General features: G+C 43.3%; 1 protein-coding gene across 2 annotated transcripts in view; it reads right to left on the reverse strand.

Moving 5' to 3' along the window:
- LOC132881651 (L-fucose kinase) overlaps nt 1-17,863 on the reverse strand; it is a 68,531-nt gene that overhangs the window by 9,700 nt on the left and 40,968 nt on the right. The window contains exons 8-16 of one of the 2 annotated variants that reach the window (XM_060914364.1): nt 16,431-16,550; nt 15,956-16,127; nt 15,764-15,870; nt 15,504-15,605; nt 12,450-12,623; nt 7,746-7,819; nt 7,298-7,656; nt 5,228-5,444; nt 4,985-5,151 (exon numbers count right to left, since the gene is read on the reverse strand). In XM_060914364.1, the coding sequence (XP_060770347.1) occupies nt 4,985-5,151; nt 5,228-5,444; nt 7,298-7,656; nt 7,746-7,819; nt 12,450-12,623; nt 15,504-15,605; nt 15,764-15,870; nt 15,956-16,127; nt 16,431-16,550 (1,492 nt within the window). The remainder of the gene's footprint in view (nt 1-4,984; nt 5,152-5,227; nt 5,445-7,297; nt 7,657-7,745; nt 7,820-12,449; nt 12,624-15,503; nt 15,606-15,763; nt 15,871-15,955; nt 16,128-16,430; nt 16,551-17,863) is intronic. The other variant, XM_060914365.1, reaches the window with a different exon arrangement.

Genomic DNA, 17,863 nt, shown 5'->3' on the forward strand with positions numbered 1-17,863 from the left:
GTTTGTGGTAACTGTTGATCAGTCCTGCACACCGGCTTGGAGGAATTTTAGCCCATTCCTCCGTACAGAACAGCTTCAACTCTGGGATGTTGGTGGGTTTCCTCACATGAACTGCTCGCTTCAGGTCCTTCCACAACATTTCCATTGGATTAAGGTCAGGACTTTGACTTGGCCATTCCAAAACATTAACTTTATTCTTCTTTAACCATTTTTTGGTAGAACAACTTGTGTGCTTAGGGTTGTCTTGCTGCATGACCCACCTTCTCTTGAGATTCAGTTCATGGACAGATGTCCTGACATTTTCCTTTAGAATTCGCTGGTATAACTCAGAATTCATTGTTCCATCAATGATGGCAAGCCATCCTGGCCCAGATGCTGCAAAACAGGCCCAAACCATGATACTACCACCACCATGTTTCACAGATGGGCTAAGGTTCTTATGCTGGAATGCAGTGTTTTCCTTTCTCCAAATATAACGCTTTTCGTTTAAACCAAAAAGTTCTATTTTGGTCTCATCCATCCAGAAAACATTTTTCCAGTAGCCTTCTGGCTTGTCCACATGAACTTTAGCAAACTGCAGATGAGCAGCAATGTTCTTTTTGGAGAGCAGTGGCTTTCTCCTTGCAACCCTGCCATGCACACCATTGTTGTTCAGTGTTCTCCTGATGGTGGACTCATGAACATTAGCCAATGTGAGAGAGGCCTTCAGTTGCTTAGAAGTTACCCTGGGGTCCTTTGTGACCTCGCAGACTATTACACGCCTTGCTCTTGGAGTGATCTTTGTTGGTCGACCACTCCTGGGGAGGGTAACAATGGTCTTGAATTTCCTCCATTTGTATGCAATCTGTCTGACTGTGGATTGGTGGAGTCCAAACTCTTTAGAGATGGTTTTGTAACCTTTTCCAGCCTGATGAACATCAACAACGCTTTTTCTGAGGTCCTCAGAAATCTCCTTTGTTCGTGCCATGATACACTTCCATAAACATGTGTTGTGAAGATCAGACTTTGATAGATCCCTGTTCTTTAAATAAAACAGGGTGCCCACTCACACCTGATTGTCATCCCATTGATTGAAAACACCTGACTCTAATTTCACCTTCAAATTAACTGCTAATCCTAGAGGTTCACATACTTTTGCCACTCACAGATCTGTAATATTGGATCATTTTTCTCAATAAATAAATGACCAAGTATAATATTTTTGTCTCATTTGTTTAACTGGGTTCTCTTTGTCTACTTTTCGGACTTGTGTGAAAATCTGATGTTGTTTTAGGTCATATTTATGCAGAAATATAGACAATGCTAAAGGGTTCACAAACTTTAAAGCACCACTGTATACTTCAGTACTGAAGGGGCAAAGCGAAAGGTCTACTAAGGTGACAATGTTGATTTTTTTTCCATTATACACCTGAAATAGTGTATTAATGAGATGCAACCCTGACTTATGGACAAACCCAAACTCTTTATCTGTAAAACGAGGCTGAAACTATGTGTTATATCACACTTGTATGGATATAACACATAGTTAGTTTTTTAGGAACAAGTCGAGAGCATGCTAAGCGTGCTAACGAGTGCTTATGCTGCCAGGAACGTGTAAAAACTCACGCACTTGCCTCTTCGACAGATTTAGGCAAGTCAGATTATATGCAGATCTGTTTGTAGGTAGTCTAGCAAGGTTACAGTCCGCAGAATGAGGCTGTCACAGCAGCACTACTAGTACCAGGGATATAAATATGAAAAAGTTGCCTCCCCCCATTCACTCATGTAGGAGTACATCAGCTGTTCACTCTTCCCTCACTGTTTATCAGTGACATCAGTATTATCTTTCCCCTTCCACTTTTTTGTAAGACAAAGGGAATTTCAAATTTTTTCATATAAACTTTCAATGAAATAATCTCCAGCCAGAGGCAGCTTCAAGTCTTACTCGCTATGCGGAGCTTCCGTGTTTTGCGCTCAAATGACATCAGAGCACTGCTGGAAACAATCGGGGGGATTTTGCTGATTGGTTAAAATATTTTCAGTGGCGGCCTCCATGAAATTGTCCATGATGGGGGAATTTTTGTATAGAAACTGACTTTTGGAAATGGATCTCTTAGTTGTGTGAGCTCCTTATTTTCAATTATTCACATGAATCTTTAGTTTATATCATAATCCATCTTCATAACTGTATTTTAACCATGTGCTTTCTTTTTCTTTAATTATGATTTCACATTTCAAATATTTAAAAAAAATATACATACACATACATTTTATTTATATATATATATATATATATATATATTATATATATACACATACACACACACACACACACATATATATATATATATATATATATATATATATATATATATATATATATAAAATAATAAAATGTGTGTAATATATAGTGTGTGTATACATATATACACACAGGGGTGATAGTGGAAAAAATTCCTGAGCCTGAACTTTTTTTCCCTGCCCTGGAGGTGAGTAGGGTGGGGGTGCTATGTATGCGACACACTTAACACATAACTTGTTGGCCCCTGGGCCCAGATATACATCTGTGTATAACCCTGATCATCATTATTGTCAAGTGGGGTTCAGGGGTATGTTCCCCTGGGAGAATTTTTTTTTAAATTAGTCCCTTAAATGATAGATTGTGGTGAATTTTGTTGAAATAAATGGACAACATTCAGACACGAGATGAACAAACCCAATATAAGCCTATATTACAGTAGCATCTTTGTGCAGAGCACCAGAGCTCTTGGGACTGGCAGGCCTGTTCAGTAATCCATCCCTGCTTTTAACTAGTTCAGTTTTAAGCCTGTTCAGTGGCAGACTGCTTTCTCCGTCATGCTCAACAGACAGGCTGAGAAAATCTTTTGTTCCCCGGGCCATTCAACTTTTTAACTCTTCCCTGAAGAGGTAGGCAAAAATGGACTACTGGGTTTGAGTTCCGTTTTTTGGTAATTCACCTGTTTTTATGCCTGAATTTAAGCAAATATTCCTCATGTCCAGCCAGTGCAGTAATCAGTACTTTCCTGTTCTGACTGACTTTTTTTTTTCCACTATAAATCCAGACTGTGATTTTTATGCCTCATCCCTATAGACTTATGAACACTTTGACCCACCTTTTTGCACTATCCCCCTATTGGTGCACTCACAGTGACTGAATGTGGAATATGCATTCACCATGAATGTTCATTCCATTAGTGTTGTGTTTTTCTTTGTCCTTGTGTGTGTTGAATGTACAGTATGTGTCTTAAGAGCTACGGGATGTTTAAATTTCCTTTTGGATCATTAATGTATGTATGCATGCATGTATGTATATACCTGCCTACTTATTGCTTGTATATCATATGAGACTACAGATACTACAGCCATATCAAGAAAGGTCAGCAGGTGGCAATTACAATACTCCGAAGTCTCATCTCATTATCTCTAGCCGCTTTATCCTGTTCTACAGGGTCGCAGGCAAGCTGGAGCCTATCCCAGCTGACTACGGGCGAGAGGCAGGGTACACCCTGGACAAGTCGCCAGGTCATCACAGGGTATACTCCAAAGTAAACTAGGAATTGATTAGTAGCCTAACCATTGACTAAATGGCATGAACAAGGACATGTTCATTTCTTTAAAAAAATATAATAGCAAAATATGCACCATTTATTTTAAATACTTTTTGAAACAGTTACAGTGCAACAAAACCATATATAAGACTACAACCCTAAAGTTGTTTATTCAAAACAATTTGCTATTAAGAGAAAACTATTCAATAGAAAACTAAAAAAAAAATAGCTTACTTCAGAAAAATTACCATTCAGTTCCATTAACAATGACAATAATTTAAAGTGCTTCAAGAACTGAAAAACAATGAGAAATAAATAAAGAATAAGCAAACACAGTTTACTACAGAAAACTTTTCCCCCCTCCCTTTATTTCTTGTACTGGTGACTTGTCCCCACTCCAGCCCATATGACTGCAGGACATCTTTCAGTTCCTGCATCAATGCTGGGGCATTTGCTACGTTTACTCTTTTGCTGGCAAAGTGCTGCGTTTTTACACTGCCTGCATCCTCGTCATAAAATCGGACCAGAATATTAAGAATTTTATCCATCCTTTTGTCCATGGCCTCATCGATATTGAGTGAAAACATGGCATTCTTTAGCTCGTCGGACAGATTTTTCTTAAACTCTGGCGAGATGCCGTGTGTAATAAGATGGCTTGCATGCTGCCTTGAGACGGACAGATGCGTGAGGGCGGGTTTATTCTCTGCTAATTTCTGACACAAAGTAACGAGTGGATGAGCAATAGTAAACGACAGGTCAAACTCAGCAATGAAGGAGCACAAGCAAATTTTTAAATCAGCCACGCGATCAGTCATTGAGGGTCGGATAGCTGCTGTGGCTGTTGCCCCCGGCAAACGTGAGGTGTGTTGGATTGCTCAGATAGCTGCTTGATGACTAGGGTCTAATTCGTGCCATGACAGCACTTTTTTCCCCACTAGTTCCATATAATAGTTTCCTTGCGCACAAAGTGCAGAAGCATGCTCCTGGTTGCCGGAGCTTTTGACACCAGCTTCCAAAGGGCTTTTCATCTCTACCCAAGCCCAGCGCCATTTATTCTTGATGCCTTTATCGATATTTTTGGTGTTTTCCCCTGGCTTCATAAAGTTGCGTTCCATGACCTAGGCTACGTTTCACGTTGCCAGTGTGGGAAACACATTCGCACGTGGATTGACTGCTGAATCTCTATCAATCTGTTTGGGCAAAACCCAAGACCCGCCCCTACCCTATTTCTGATTGGCTTAATGGCTAGTAGGCCTTGGTGTGGGTTAGAGTGAAAGCTGCACCTGTCAGATCACTGGGCGAACCTGAATTTTTTCGCAGACACGTCGGTACGCCGGAATTCCGGCATGGCGCGTGAAAGCTATCAGGCCTACTTATTTATTTTAAAAGCTGATATTTCAAAATAACCTGAAAGAATGAGAATTGCAGAAACTCACCAGAGAGGTCCAGTCTGGCTGGACACTCCACTTCCTGCCACTCTCCCATTGGTGGCATCTCGCCTTGACTGATGAGCACAAATTGGCGTGCAGACATCACTGCTTTCCTGAGAAGGATCTGTCCTGCACCCTCGTAGTGTCTGGCAGCTCTTACCAGCAGATCTGGTCTGTAAGGGATAACAATGTACACAAGTCACCCCCCAAAAAAATTACCTGCTCACATTCTGCACTCTAAACTCTCACCTGTTGAGCCAACAGGCTCTCTGATTGGCCAGTTCCAGGATACCAGCCTCCAGCTTGCCCTGCTCCAGCAGACTGAAAGCAGAAGCCCAGGATGGATTCGCAGCCGGGCCACTCCTCAAACCTCCTTTTCCCTCACCAGCCATGCAACCAAGAACATCCGCGATACATGCCAAAGTACGCGCCGCTACACCCAGATCAGCAAGACTCCCTGAAGCCACTGAAACACAGACAGATTGGGGGGTAATACAACAATACACTCCACAGCAATATAACAATTTGTGTGTTGTGTATCTGCATCATGTGATGTTTGCTAGTACTCTCCTCCAAGCATGTTCAGCTGTTCTATAAGGTTACTTTATTTAGCACATACAGTGGGGCAAAAAAGTATTTAGTCAGCCACCAATTGTGCAAGTTCTCCCACTTAAAAAGATGAGAAAGGCCTGTAATTTTCATCATAGGTAGACCTCAACTATGAGAGACAGAATGGGGGGAAAGAATCCAGGAAATCTCATTGTAGGATTTTTAATGAATTAATTGGTAAATTCCTCGGTAAAATAAGTATTTGGTCACCTACAAACAAGCAAGATTTCTGGCTCTCACAGACCTGTAACTTCTTCTTTAAGAGGCTCCTCTGTCCTCCACTCATTACCTGTATTAATGGCACCTGTTTGAACTCGTTATCAGTATAAAAGACACCTGTCCACAACCTCAAACAGTCACACTCCAAACTCCACAAAGGCCATGACCAAAGAGCTGTCAAAGGACACCAGAAACAAAATTGTAGACCTGCACCAGGCTGGGAAGACTGAATCTGCAATAGGTAAGCAGCTTGGTGTGAAGAAATCAACTATGGGAGCAATTATTAGAAAATGGAAGACATACAAAACCACTGATAATCTCCCTCGAGCTGGGGCTCCACGCAAGATCTCACCCCGTGGGGTCAAAATGATCACAAGAACAGTGAGCAAAAATCCCAGAACCACACAGGGGGACCTAGTGAATGACCTGCAGAGAGCTGGGACCAAAGTAGCAAAGGTTACCATCAGTAATACACTACGCCGCCAGGGACTCAAATCCTGCAGTGTCAGACGTGTCCCCCTGCTTAAGCCAGTACATGTCCAGGCCCGTCTGAAGTTTGCTAGAGAGCATTTGGATGATCCAGAAGAGGATTGGGAGAATGTCATATGGTCAGATGAAACCAAAATAGAACTTTTTGGTAAAAACTCAACTTGTCGTGTTTGGAGGAGAAAGAATGCCGAGTTGCATCCAAAGAACACCATACCTACTGTGAAGCATGGGGGTGGAAACATCATGCTTTGGGGCTGTTTTTCTGCAAAGGGACCAGGACGACTGATCCGTGTAAAGGAAAGAATGAATGGGGCCATGTATCGTGAGATTTTGAGTGAAAACCTCCTTCCATCAGCAAGGGCATTGAAGATGAAACGTGGCTGGGTCTTTCAGCATGACAATGATCCCAAACACACCGCCCGGGCAACGAAGGAGTGGCTTCATAAGAAGGATTTCAAGGTCCTGGAGTGGCCTAGCCAGTCTCCAGATCTCAACCCCATAGAAAATCTTTGGAGGGAGTTGAAAGTCCATGTTGCCCAGCGACAGCCCCAAAACATCACTGCTCTAGAGGAGATCTGCATGGAGGAATCGGCCAAAATACCAGCAACAGTGTGTGAAAACCTTGTGAAGACTTACAGAAAACATTTGACCTCTGTCATTGCCAACAAAGGGTTTATAATAAAGTATTGAGATGAACTTTTGTTATTGACCAAATACTTATTTTCCACCATAATTTGCAAATAAATTCTTTAAAAATCAGACAATGTGATTTTCTGGATTTCTTTTTCTCATTTTGTCTCTCATAGTTGAAGTATACCTATGATGAAAATTACAGGCCTCTCTCATCTTTTTAAGTGGGAGAACTTGCACAATTGGTGACTGACTAAATACTTTTTTGCCCCACTGTATATATTAGTGCGCTATTTAATGTGTGTTACTGCTTATATCATCATTCAAGGTGAGCATTAATAGCCGATCAGTGAGTGTTCATCTTTTCCTTACCGGAGTCGAGTGTGCTCAGTAGTTCTCTGTGCTTGCCTCCCAGCACTGCTGCTCTCATACTGGGCAAAAGGTTGTGAGCTGCGTGACTCTTCAGTGTGTCCGCTGCTCTTCTCCGCCCTGCACTAAACAACAGCTTCTCTCGCCACTGCAGTTCGTGCTGCTGGTCAGTGAGAGACAGCACCTCCCTAAGAGAGAGTCTCCATGCTGATCTCCAGGTCTCTATATTCCCAGAGCCTCCCAGCAGGAAGCGCACACCATCCAGCCCTACTGTGCCTCCCTTTGGCATAAATGCCAAAAACAAGCGAGCGTCCAGCAGAGTCTGACTTGCTCCACTCGCTGCTCCCCATAGATCCTCTCGCCTGAGACCAAAGCGCACACAGACACATTTTAGGTGCAATCAATTTCTGTGACTTGATATGGAATCTCAGGACTGTTTTCTGTCTCTTACTGTATTCCAGTGCGGCTAAAGAACTGACTCCATGTTTGATTGAGGAATGAAGCAGCGACATTGTCGCTCTGGGCCTGTAGAGGAGAGATTGTTAGAACACTACTTAAAACATGATGCACTGCGATGCAAAAATTAGCTGATGTCACATCAATGTTGAAGCACACTGATCAGCATCTAATGCAGCTTCACTGTTTGAACAGCATAAGTCCCAATTTACACGACTACTTTATACTATGAAAATCTGGTTATACGAGTACCTTATAGCTTTAGTTTATAAAACAGTTAAGAAGAGCTCTTCAGTAGCTTTTAAATGACACAAACCCTACCAGTGGCCAAGAAAGAGGTCAGGGAAACTGGCCATTTTAGCCAACTTTGGAGCTCCATTTCTATGAAAAAGCTGCAGAACTCATTATGCTTTAATCATTTATCCTCCCCATGCAAGAGAGTAAGGGTGGCATTGGTGGTGTAGTGGTTAGCACTGTCGCCTCATAACAAGAAGGCTCTGGGTTCGAGCCCAGCAGTCAGCGGGGGCCTTTCTGTGTGGAGTTTGTGTCTCCCAGTGTCTGTGTGGGTTTTCTCCAGTTTCCCTCATAGTCCAAAGACATGTAGGTTAGGCTAACTGGTGGCTCTAAACTGTGTGTGTGTGTGTGTGTGTGTTTGTGTGTGAGAGAGAGAATGGTTGAGAGGAGAAAACCTCTATAATAATCCAGTAGAAGGCAAGGGGAAACCACTACTGTAATGTTCCCTAGACATTTTGATGGCTAAAGCCATCACACTGTAGTGATATGCCAAAATGGATGGATAAGAGATTGTATTTAAGAAACATTTCTAAATACTTTATAAATGTATTTATAGAGATGCCTACCCCAAATTTTGAATTTCAGTATTCTTGAAAACATTTTTCAGTATTTTGGAATGACTTTCAGTAACATTAATTTATGCGCATTTCCATTATAAAGAGGTATATATACCAATATGTTTAACATTTAAATTATTAAAAAGAACTGTTTTGTGTGAATTGAATAAACAAAACACGAGCAGCCATCTCAACTGAATTTCCACTCAACAAATTTCTAGAGCATACAATATATCACATTTTTATAAATACAATAGTGTTCCCTGTTTGCAGACATTACGGTTGACGACCAATCATTGGTATTGAATGTAACTCCTCAAAAGTATTATATTATATTGCCTGGCAAAATGTTCTACCTGTTAACGGATTCTAATAAAATTAAAAAAAAAATTCTTATTTCATGCCAAAGAGAGTCCGACATTGTTATCTTAATGTCCCAATATATAAATCCTTCAGCATAATGCTTCAGAAGAGACACTGAATAAAATGACATTTATAATTGTATTTAAAACAGTGGAATGATCAATTTTTTGCCACAATCCCAACAGCCCTAATCATAAAATTCTGTTTTTGATCATACTACATGTACATTTGTACTTGCAACACTGAAAAGACTTTGAATTAAAGAAGTACAGCCAGTGTTTGATATTTCAGTGAATAAAAATCATACATGTAAAAAGAAACTGAATAAGTTTAACTCACATTTCATGGCACTAATTGGCAAGTTCAACTCCAAGCATAGGTCAACCATCACCGCTTCAGCACGTGTCACGTTCCGTGTCTTTTCATCCACAGATTTCGTAAAAAACTGCTGGATACCCCCAGATTTACTTTCTGCCTGACTCGCCATTTCAGCATACTCCATATGTTTTTTTTTTTGTAGTTGACATGCCGTGTGCAATCATCGCGACCACCATGTTAATGTCAGTTCTACACAGTTTGCAGTGCGCGTATCCATTGCCCTTTTGACTGGGTGTAATGCACGGCCATTCTACCGTATATCGTGGGAGGAACACCAGAGACCTGTGCTTCACTTGTCCCGATACTGAGCGTTTCATTTCCACGATTGAGAAGCAGCACCATGCGTGTGTGATGCCGAGCGAAAATAGCGCGAACAAATGTGCGGTATCTGCGCACGTCACACACAGCATGTGTGGTTGTCATAAAAATAAATAGCCGTGAATCACGCATGGATTGAAAAAGTCGCTTGGACATCCGGGAGAGCTTTTCCCAGCTTCCGAGGGAGGCGGGGGACATTGAGTCTGAGTGGACCATGTTCTCTACCTCCATTGTGGACGCAGCTGTTCGGAGCTGTGGCCGCAAGGTCTCCGGTGCCTGTCGTGGAGGCAATCCCCGAACCCGGTGGTGGACACCGGAAGTAAGGGATGCCGTCAAGCTGAAGGAGGAGTCCTATCGGGCCATGTTGACCTCCGGGACTCCTGAGGCAGTTGACAGGTATCGGCAGGCCAGGCGTGCTGCAGCTCGGGCAGTTGCGGAGGCAAAACCTCGGAACTGGGAGGAGTTCGGGGAGGCCATGGAGAAGGACTATCGGTCGGCCTCGAAGAAATTCTGGCAAACCGTCCAGCGCCTCAGGAGGGGGAAGCAGTACTCTGCCAACACTGTTTACAGTGCAGGTGGGGAGCTGTTGACCTCGACTGGGGACATTGTCGGGCGGTGGAAGGAATACTTTGAGGATCTCCTCAATTCCACCGTCATGTCTTCCACTGAGGAGACGGAGGCTGATGACTCAGAGGTGGACTCGTCCATTACCCAAGCCGAAGTCACTGAGGTGGTTTGCAAGCTCCTCGGTGGCAAGGCACCGGGGGTGGATGAGATCCGCCCTGAGTATCTCAAGTCTCTGGATGTTGTGGGGCTGTCTTGGTTGACACGCCTCTGCAACATCGTGTGGCGGTCGGGGACAGTGCCTCTGGAGTGGCAGACTGGGGTGGTGGTCCCTCTTTTTAAGAAAGGGGACCGGAGAGTGTGCTCCAATTATAGGGGAATCACACTTCTCAGCCTCCCAGGGAAGGTTTACTCCAGGGTACTGGAGAGGAGAATTCGACCAATAGTTGAACCTCGGATCCAGGAGGAACAATGCGGTTTTCGTCCTGGTCGCGGAACACTGGACCAGCTCTATACCCTTCATAGGGTGCTCGAGGGTTCATGGGAGTTTGCCCAACCAGTCCACATGTGCTTTGTGGATCTGGAGAAGGCATTCGACCGTGTCCCCCGTGGTATTCTGTGGGAGGTGCTTCGGGAGTATGGGGTTCGGGGCTCTTTGCTAAGGGCTGTCCGGTCCCTGTACGAACGGAGCAGGAGTCTGGTTCGCATTGCCGGCAGTAACTCAGACCTGTTCCCAGTGCATGTTGGACTCCGGCAGGGCTGCCCTTTGTCACCGGTTCTGTTCATAATTTTTATGGACAGAATTTCTAGGCGCAGCCAGGGGCCGGAAGGAATCCTGTTTGGGAACCACAGGATTTCATCTCTGCTTTTTGCAGATGATGTTGTCCTGTTGGCTTCTTCAAACCAGGACCTTCAGCATGCAATGGGGTGGTTTGCAGTCGAGTGTGAAGCGGCTGGGATGAGAATCAGCACCTCCAAGTCCGAGGCCATGGTTCTCGACCGGAAAAGGGTGGCTTGCCCTCTCCAGGTTGGTGGAGAAGTCCTGCCTCAAGTGGAGGAGTTTAAGTATCTCGGGATCTTGTTCACGAGTGAGGGAAGGATGGAGCGTGAGATCGACAGGCGGATCGGTGCAGCCTCCGCAGTGATGCGGTCGCTTTACCGGTCCGTCGTGGTGAAGAAGGAGCTGAGCCAAAAGGCGAAGCTCTCAATTTACCAGTCGATCTACGTTCCGACTCTCACCTATGGTCATGAGCTTTGGGTAATGACCGAAAGAACAAGATCTCGGATACAAGCGGCCGAAATGAGTTTCCTTCGCAGGGTGGCTGGGCGCTCCCTTAGAGATAGGGTGAGAAGCACAGTCACTCGGGAGGAGCTTGGAGTAGAGCCGCTGCTCCTCCACATCGAGAGGAATCAGCTGAGGTGGCTCGGGCATCTTTTTCGGATGCCTCCTGGACGCCTCCCTGGGGAGGTGTTCCAGGCATGTCCCCCCGGGAAGAGGCCCCGGGGAAGACCCAGGACACGCTGGAGGGACTATGTCTCTCGGCTGGCCTGGGAACGCCTCGGTGTTCTTCCCGAGGAGCTGGCCAAGGTGTCTGGGGAAAGGGAAGTTTGGGCTTCCATACTTAGACTGCTGCCTCCGCGATCCGGTCCCGGATAAGCGGAAGACGACGAGACGAGGCTTGGACATTTAAAAACAACTCACTGGAATTTAAGACTTTATAATAATTCCGTACAGAATAACACTGTTTGCCGTAACATCATATTTACGTAACTTTTCCGTACAAAATACGGCCAATCCGTACTAGTAGGCATCTCTGTATTTATTAATTTTTAAAATACGGTGAACCTGTAGCACAATTTGTTTATAAATTTTAAACCTCTGTTCATAGCCATTTTTAATTTATCTATGCAGACATGCAGTTTTGTACTGTTTATATTTCAGAAACAAAAGGAAGTATTTTTAGTCATCATTTTTCTTCATTCAAATTTTATTCAAAATGTTTGGAGAATCAAATGGAATCCAATCAATCAATCAATCAATCATGAAGCCAGAATAGTGAACTGAAGCTAACCATGACCAGGATGCATCATTACCCCCCTACTATTTACTGTATATATGGAGGACTGGTTTGAAATCCTGGTAAATTCTGTGGTACAGTTGAAATGCATCAAAGAATGAAACCTCACTCTGGTTTTGCACAGAAAGACAACCAAAAGTTAACTACCTCCAAAGGGTCATCGGCCCCAAACACTGTAAACACAGTTAACTTCAGCTCTCCCACATTCACCCTGTGCCCCTGCACAATGATGTCGCTGGTCAGAGGCAGGTTCTGTAGTTCATCTAATACAGTCTGATCCAAGCCAGAAAGGAGGCAACCAGAATTCACTTGAATCGGACCCTAGAATATGAAAAAAAAAAAATTTTTTTTTTTTAACTTACCTGCAACTGACCCTTAAATAATTACTCTTTAATATCACACCTAAATAAGCTGTGCTGTGGGGAAGGACAAGCAAAATGAATTTATACCTTTTAAATAATGTATTCTTTAAAGCAGATACGCAGAACCTTTATTTTTAAATACATTTCTGAGTGGACAGTATCGCCATCCTTGACTCTTGTACGCTGCATAAATGGGAATAAAATATATATATATATATTTTTTTTGAGTTAAAATCGACCACAAAGTTGGCATTCGAGCTGCCCCGCTGAGCCAGCCAGCCCTGAGTGTGCGACGTCACAGCGGTAACCGGTTTTAAGGCCGAGGCCTTTTACAGCTATAGACCAAAGTCATATAAATAAAAATTTATGGTGAAAGTAAGAAATACCGTTACCGACTTGCTCAACTACAACTATTTTGACTTCATTGATTGTGGGTTGACTCTCATTAAAACAGGATAGGTGTTATAACTTATGCAACATACATGTACATGCCTGCATTTTCACTGATAAAACGTAAAAGACTAATTAAATAATCAGATGAACTGAGACAATCACATTCTGAAGCAAATTAAATAATCTTAGACCGGTAACTTAAATACACAACACAAGTTACATGTATTAATCTAAATGCAGGTAAACAACGTGTTTTTTTTTAAAAATCCAAATGAGAGTCGGAGCTTACCCGTCTGTGTTCTCTCTTCTCGAAGGCCGATTGTTTTGAAACAATCTGACTTTCAGTTGTTCGTTCAGTTCTCCGTTCATTCGCTTCTTCCACGCAAGGGCGAGATGGCAGCAATATCCAGTTTAGAAATCAGACGGCTGCTCCACTCATTCTCTCCATACTGTGTATTCTGCCATTACTGTTCAGCTCAGGCAATTACTAAAACCCGGGATGGAATGGGGTGTCACCGGGTTTAGCAACAACTGCAGGGATGTCACTGCCTGAGCGATATGTCCCATCCCGGGTTTTACCAATAACCCTTGGCTCACACTCCAGGAGGACTGGTGCAACTGAACTCACTTTAAAAAAATAAAATACTTTCCTTTTCTTGTTGATACTGCACCCTCTTTCACTATGGGCTTATAGCCAACGCTCCTCAACAGATCAGAGGTCTTGTACGAGTCTTCAGTAAAATGTGCAGAGCAGAGGAGAGACCACTTCATAGCCGCCCAATGTGCCCATGAACTACTCACAAAAAGCGCCCAAATCTTTGCAGTTTGAACATTCTTGGGCCATGAATGCAACGTAAATCCACCTTCTGTCATGTTGCTGCACCCGCCAGCAACACATCTACGTGGCATGGCAATAAATTAGCTCAAAATGGAGGATCGGAGTTGCAGTCAGCTCTGTGTTTTTAGTATAGCGGAAATGGCGATGAGGCCGATAGACTGCCTGCTGTGACGTTACGGACATCAACGTCATTCAGTCAGACCGCTACCTATATAAATCACTTTAATTGTAAAAATTACTATATTAGATTCATTGTTAACGCTTAAAACTATTCCTGTGCCATTCTTGAGGTCTCAAGGCATTTATAAATGAAAGTGAGGCCATGGCTCTGCGTATATGCTTTAAGAATATACAAGATAAACAATTTAAACCCTAGGTCCTTTCACATTAACTGATCTCAAGTCTGAAACAAGACAGGAACGTATTGGACTGGGATAAGGCGGCAGATGAAATGCAAAACTGAGTTTAGTATGCAAAATGTAGCCGGATTGATAAAATGCTTCTTTACAGTCTTCAGCATGGAATGGTTACTCAATTCAGACTTCTCAGTCGAGAACAGTTTCACTGTGACGCATTGTGCGTTACAACAATATGGCGGTGCACATGCTTAGTGAACAGGAAGCAGAATTCCCTTTGTATCATTTTCATCATCATTTGATTTCACTTAATATGCAGCTTTTGTGTTGTGAAAAGGGGTTTTATCTGCTTTGTAAGCTTAGATGTGTAACGCGATTCCTCTGATTTCAGCTCAAATTTACTGACATGATCTTAGGAGCAAGCAACTAAGATCTTACTCTACTGTTGACAGTTAACCTGCATTATCCGTAATTTCTTTGATATGTTTAGAAAATTCAGACACTTGACATAAGTTCTTTTGAGTTCTGAGTCCAATGGATTGCAGCACAAGTACTACTGTATAGGAAAAACTGTTTGGTAGTGATGAAGGGATTGTTGGTGTTAACATTTTGTACACAACCCACTGTTTTATATTCTACTGTAAGTAGAGCCACTGATGCTCATCAGATAGCTTGTGTAAATGACGGCGAGCCGGCAGTCGTCTTCTCCCTCTCCGCAGGTGCTCCTCGCTACGCTGCTGCTGTAGTGCTGAAATGACAGCGCTGTACTCTCTGCGCCAAAACTCAGCGGCGGCAGTTTAGTACCACTGGCAGAAGACGGCACCTAACGCACACACGAGGGGAGGAACAGCTTAATGCGGCGCAGCTGGCGGAAACGAATGGCGGCGTGAGCATTCACTGTCTACAAGACGCCAGGAGAGTACATAAGGGCCGTATGGAGTGAGTATGTCCTCTTAAATGTCTCATTCTGACTCACTGTGTTTCTCTGCCAGCAGATATGAGCTTGGACAATGCCCTTCCTCACTGGGAAGACTACAAAGCTATTCTCCCACACCTCTGAAGAGTGGGTCACGTTTCTCACCCAGGGACCCTCCAGCACCCCTTCCCTCACTTCAGACCTCACCTCACTCATCAACCAAAAAAGCAAGCACCTTTTCGCACCTCATGCCTGTATTCCCATGTCTGTATCAAATGTGACCACTAGAGGGCAGTACACTAGGAAATGGTTGAAAAGGCTTGAAGCCCTCCTGACCTGTAAGTGGCAGTGTTGCACAACAGCCCCTGCTGCAACATGCACCTCGCCTTCCAGAACACTGTTAATTATCCTGCTGTCCTCGCTTACACACTGCAATTCCTGCAAATAGAGAGAGACGTAATAAGAATCCAACATCAACATACCAATGAAACACAAAAAAGTGTTTCTAGATTCAGTAGTCTGGACAGACAAACAACCCGCAATTCAGAACAAAAGCTTTAATCTGAAGGTTTAGTTAATTCTTCACTATAGCTCACCTGTATGTGAGAAAGAATCTGTCTCTCTGATCCTGCCTCTATCAGACGTACAATATGTTCCCTGCCTGACATTGTCAGGTAATCATAACCTCCATCAGAAACATGTACTGCAAATATAGTACAAATGTATTTATCAACCCAGAAAGAAGAAAATGATAGAAAGAGAAAGAAAAGTGGATGTAAGCAAAGTACCCAGAACAAGGGGAACGCCTCTCAAAGTCCTCCACAATACAGAGCGGGCACTCTTCACCGCCTCCCTTTGTGGACCCGTAGGTGAACTGCAACCTGCTCTCACTCCATGCACAAACTCTGCTTCAGTCAGGTCCGAGCAAAGGCACATCAGGATATCCAGAAAGAGAGAGATCTGCACAGATGAGGCATGAGAGCCAATAAAAGAGAACATCCATCGAGGGAATAAAAGAGAGATGCAACACTGATGTGAAATGTCACAGTACATGTATGCGACAGGCGATTGCTTCAAGGTGCACAGGAAACGCTTTCTTGATATAAATTCCAGGATTATAAAAATGACAAATTAAACACTGAAGTCTGCCAAGTCAAGATTCCTAGTCCAACGAGAACAGGTACAAGCAAACATACCGTACAATATAATAGTAGTGTGAATGATGTATTAATAAATCATATCAGCACATTCCTGTGTGCATACCTGTAGAGGTAGTGCTCCTGAGTCCATGCCCAGGTAAGTGCAGCCGTCCAACGGCGGAGTCACATGAGTTTGTAAAAGTCTTTCAGATACAGAGCTGGAGAAAAACACCGGCCCTGACACCTGCAACCCAACCCAACAGTTACCATAAAAATGCACATATACACAACACTACACTTGAATACTAATTAGATGGCATGATATGATTACAGTGCTAAGAAAGCTACATTTTAATAATTTTTTATATGCGGCACGGTGGTGTAGTGGTTAGCGCTGTCGCCTCACAGCAAGAAGGTCCGGGTTCGAGCCCCGTGGCCGGCGAGGGCCTTTCTGTGTGGAGTTTGCATGTTCTCCCCGTGTCCGCGTGGGTTTCCTCCGGGTGCTCCGGTTTCCCCCACAGTCCAAAGACATGCAGGTTAGGCTAACTGGTGACTCTAAATTGACCGTAGGTGTGAGTGTGAATGGTTGTCTGTGTCTATGTGTCAGCCCTGTGATGACCTGGCGACTTGTCCAGGGTGTACCCCGCCTTTCGCCCGTAGTCAGCTGGCTCCAGCTTGCCTGCGACCCTGTAGAACAGGATAAAGCGGCTAGAGATAATGAGATACGTATCTCTCACACACACACACTGCCCTCCACAATTATTGGCAGCCCTTGTAAAGGTTAGTAAAAAGGGTTAAAGTTGTGTTGGTGAAGTCGCTTCATCTCATGCTGAAAACTGAAATAAATGTATTAACTGAAATAAATGTATTCAGAGGAAAACAAATCCCTCATCAAGAAATCATTTTCAACAAAAACACATGTGCCACTATTATTGGCACCCCTGAAAATGATAGAGAACACAATGCAACTGAAGCATGTTTCCTGATTTAAATTGTACGTCTGTGTTGATTGGGGTGTGTAGGAACCTTTAAGCTGTAATCCATGACTTCCTGATTAACTGGGGTACAAATATGAGGTGACACCTAGGCCAAATTCCTTTAGTCATCCATCAACATGGAAAAGATAAGCGAACACACACACACCAAATAAGGGTGAAGTGTGTTGACATTCATAAGTCAGGGAATGGTACAAAAAAATAAATAAAAAATGGCTACTTGTCTGAAAATTTCCATTTCTACTACAGTGGTGCTTGAAAGTTTGTGAACCCTTTAGAATTTTCTATATTTCTGCATAAATATGACCTAAAACATCATCGGATTTTCACACAAGTCCTAAAGGTAGATAAAGAGAACCCAGTTAAACAAATGAGACAAAAATATTATACTTGGTCATTTATTTATTTAGGAAAATGATCCAATATTACATATCTGTGAGTGGCAAAAGTATGTGAACCTCTAGGATTAGCAGTTAATCTGAAGGTGAAATTAGAGTCAGGTGTTTTCAATCAATGGGATGACAATCAGGTGTGAGTGGGCACCCTGTTTTATTTAAAGAAC

This window comes from Neoarius graeffei, chromosome 2 (assembly GCF_027579695.1).
Source record: "Neoarius graeffei isolate fNeoGra1 chromosome 2, fNeoGra1.pri, whole genome shotgun sequence".
In the NCBI taxonomy this organism is placed as follows: Eukaryota; Metazoa; Chordata; class Actinopteri; order Siluriformes; family Ariidae; genus Neoarius; species Neoarius graeffei.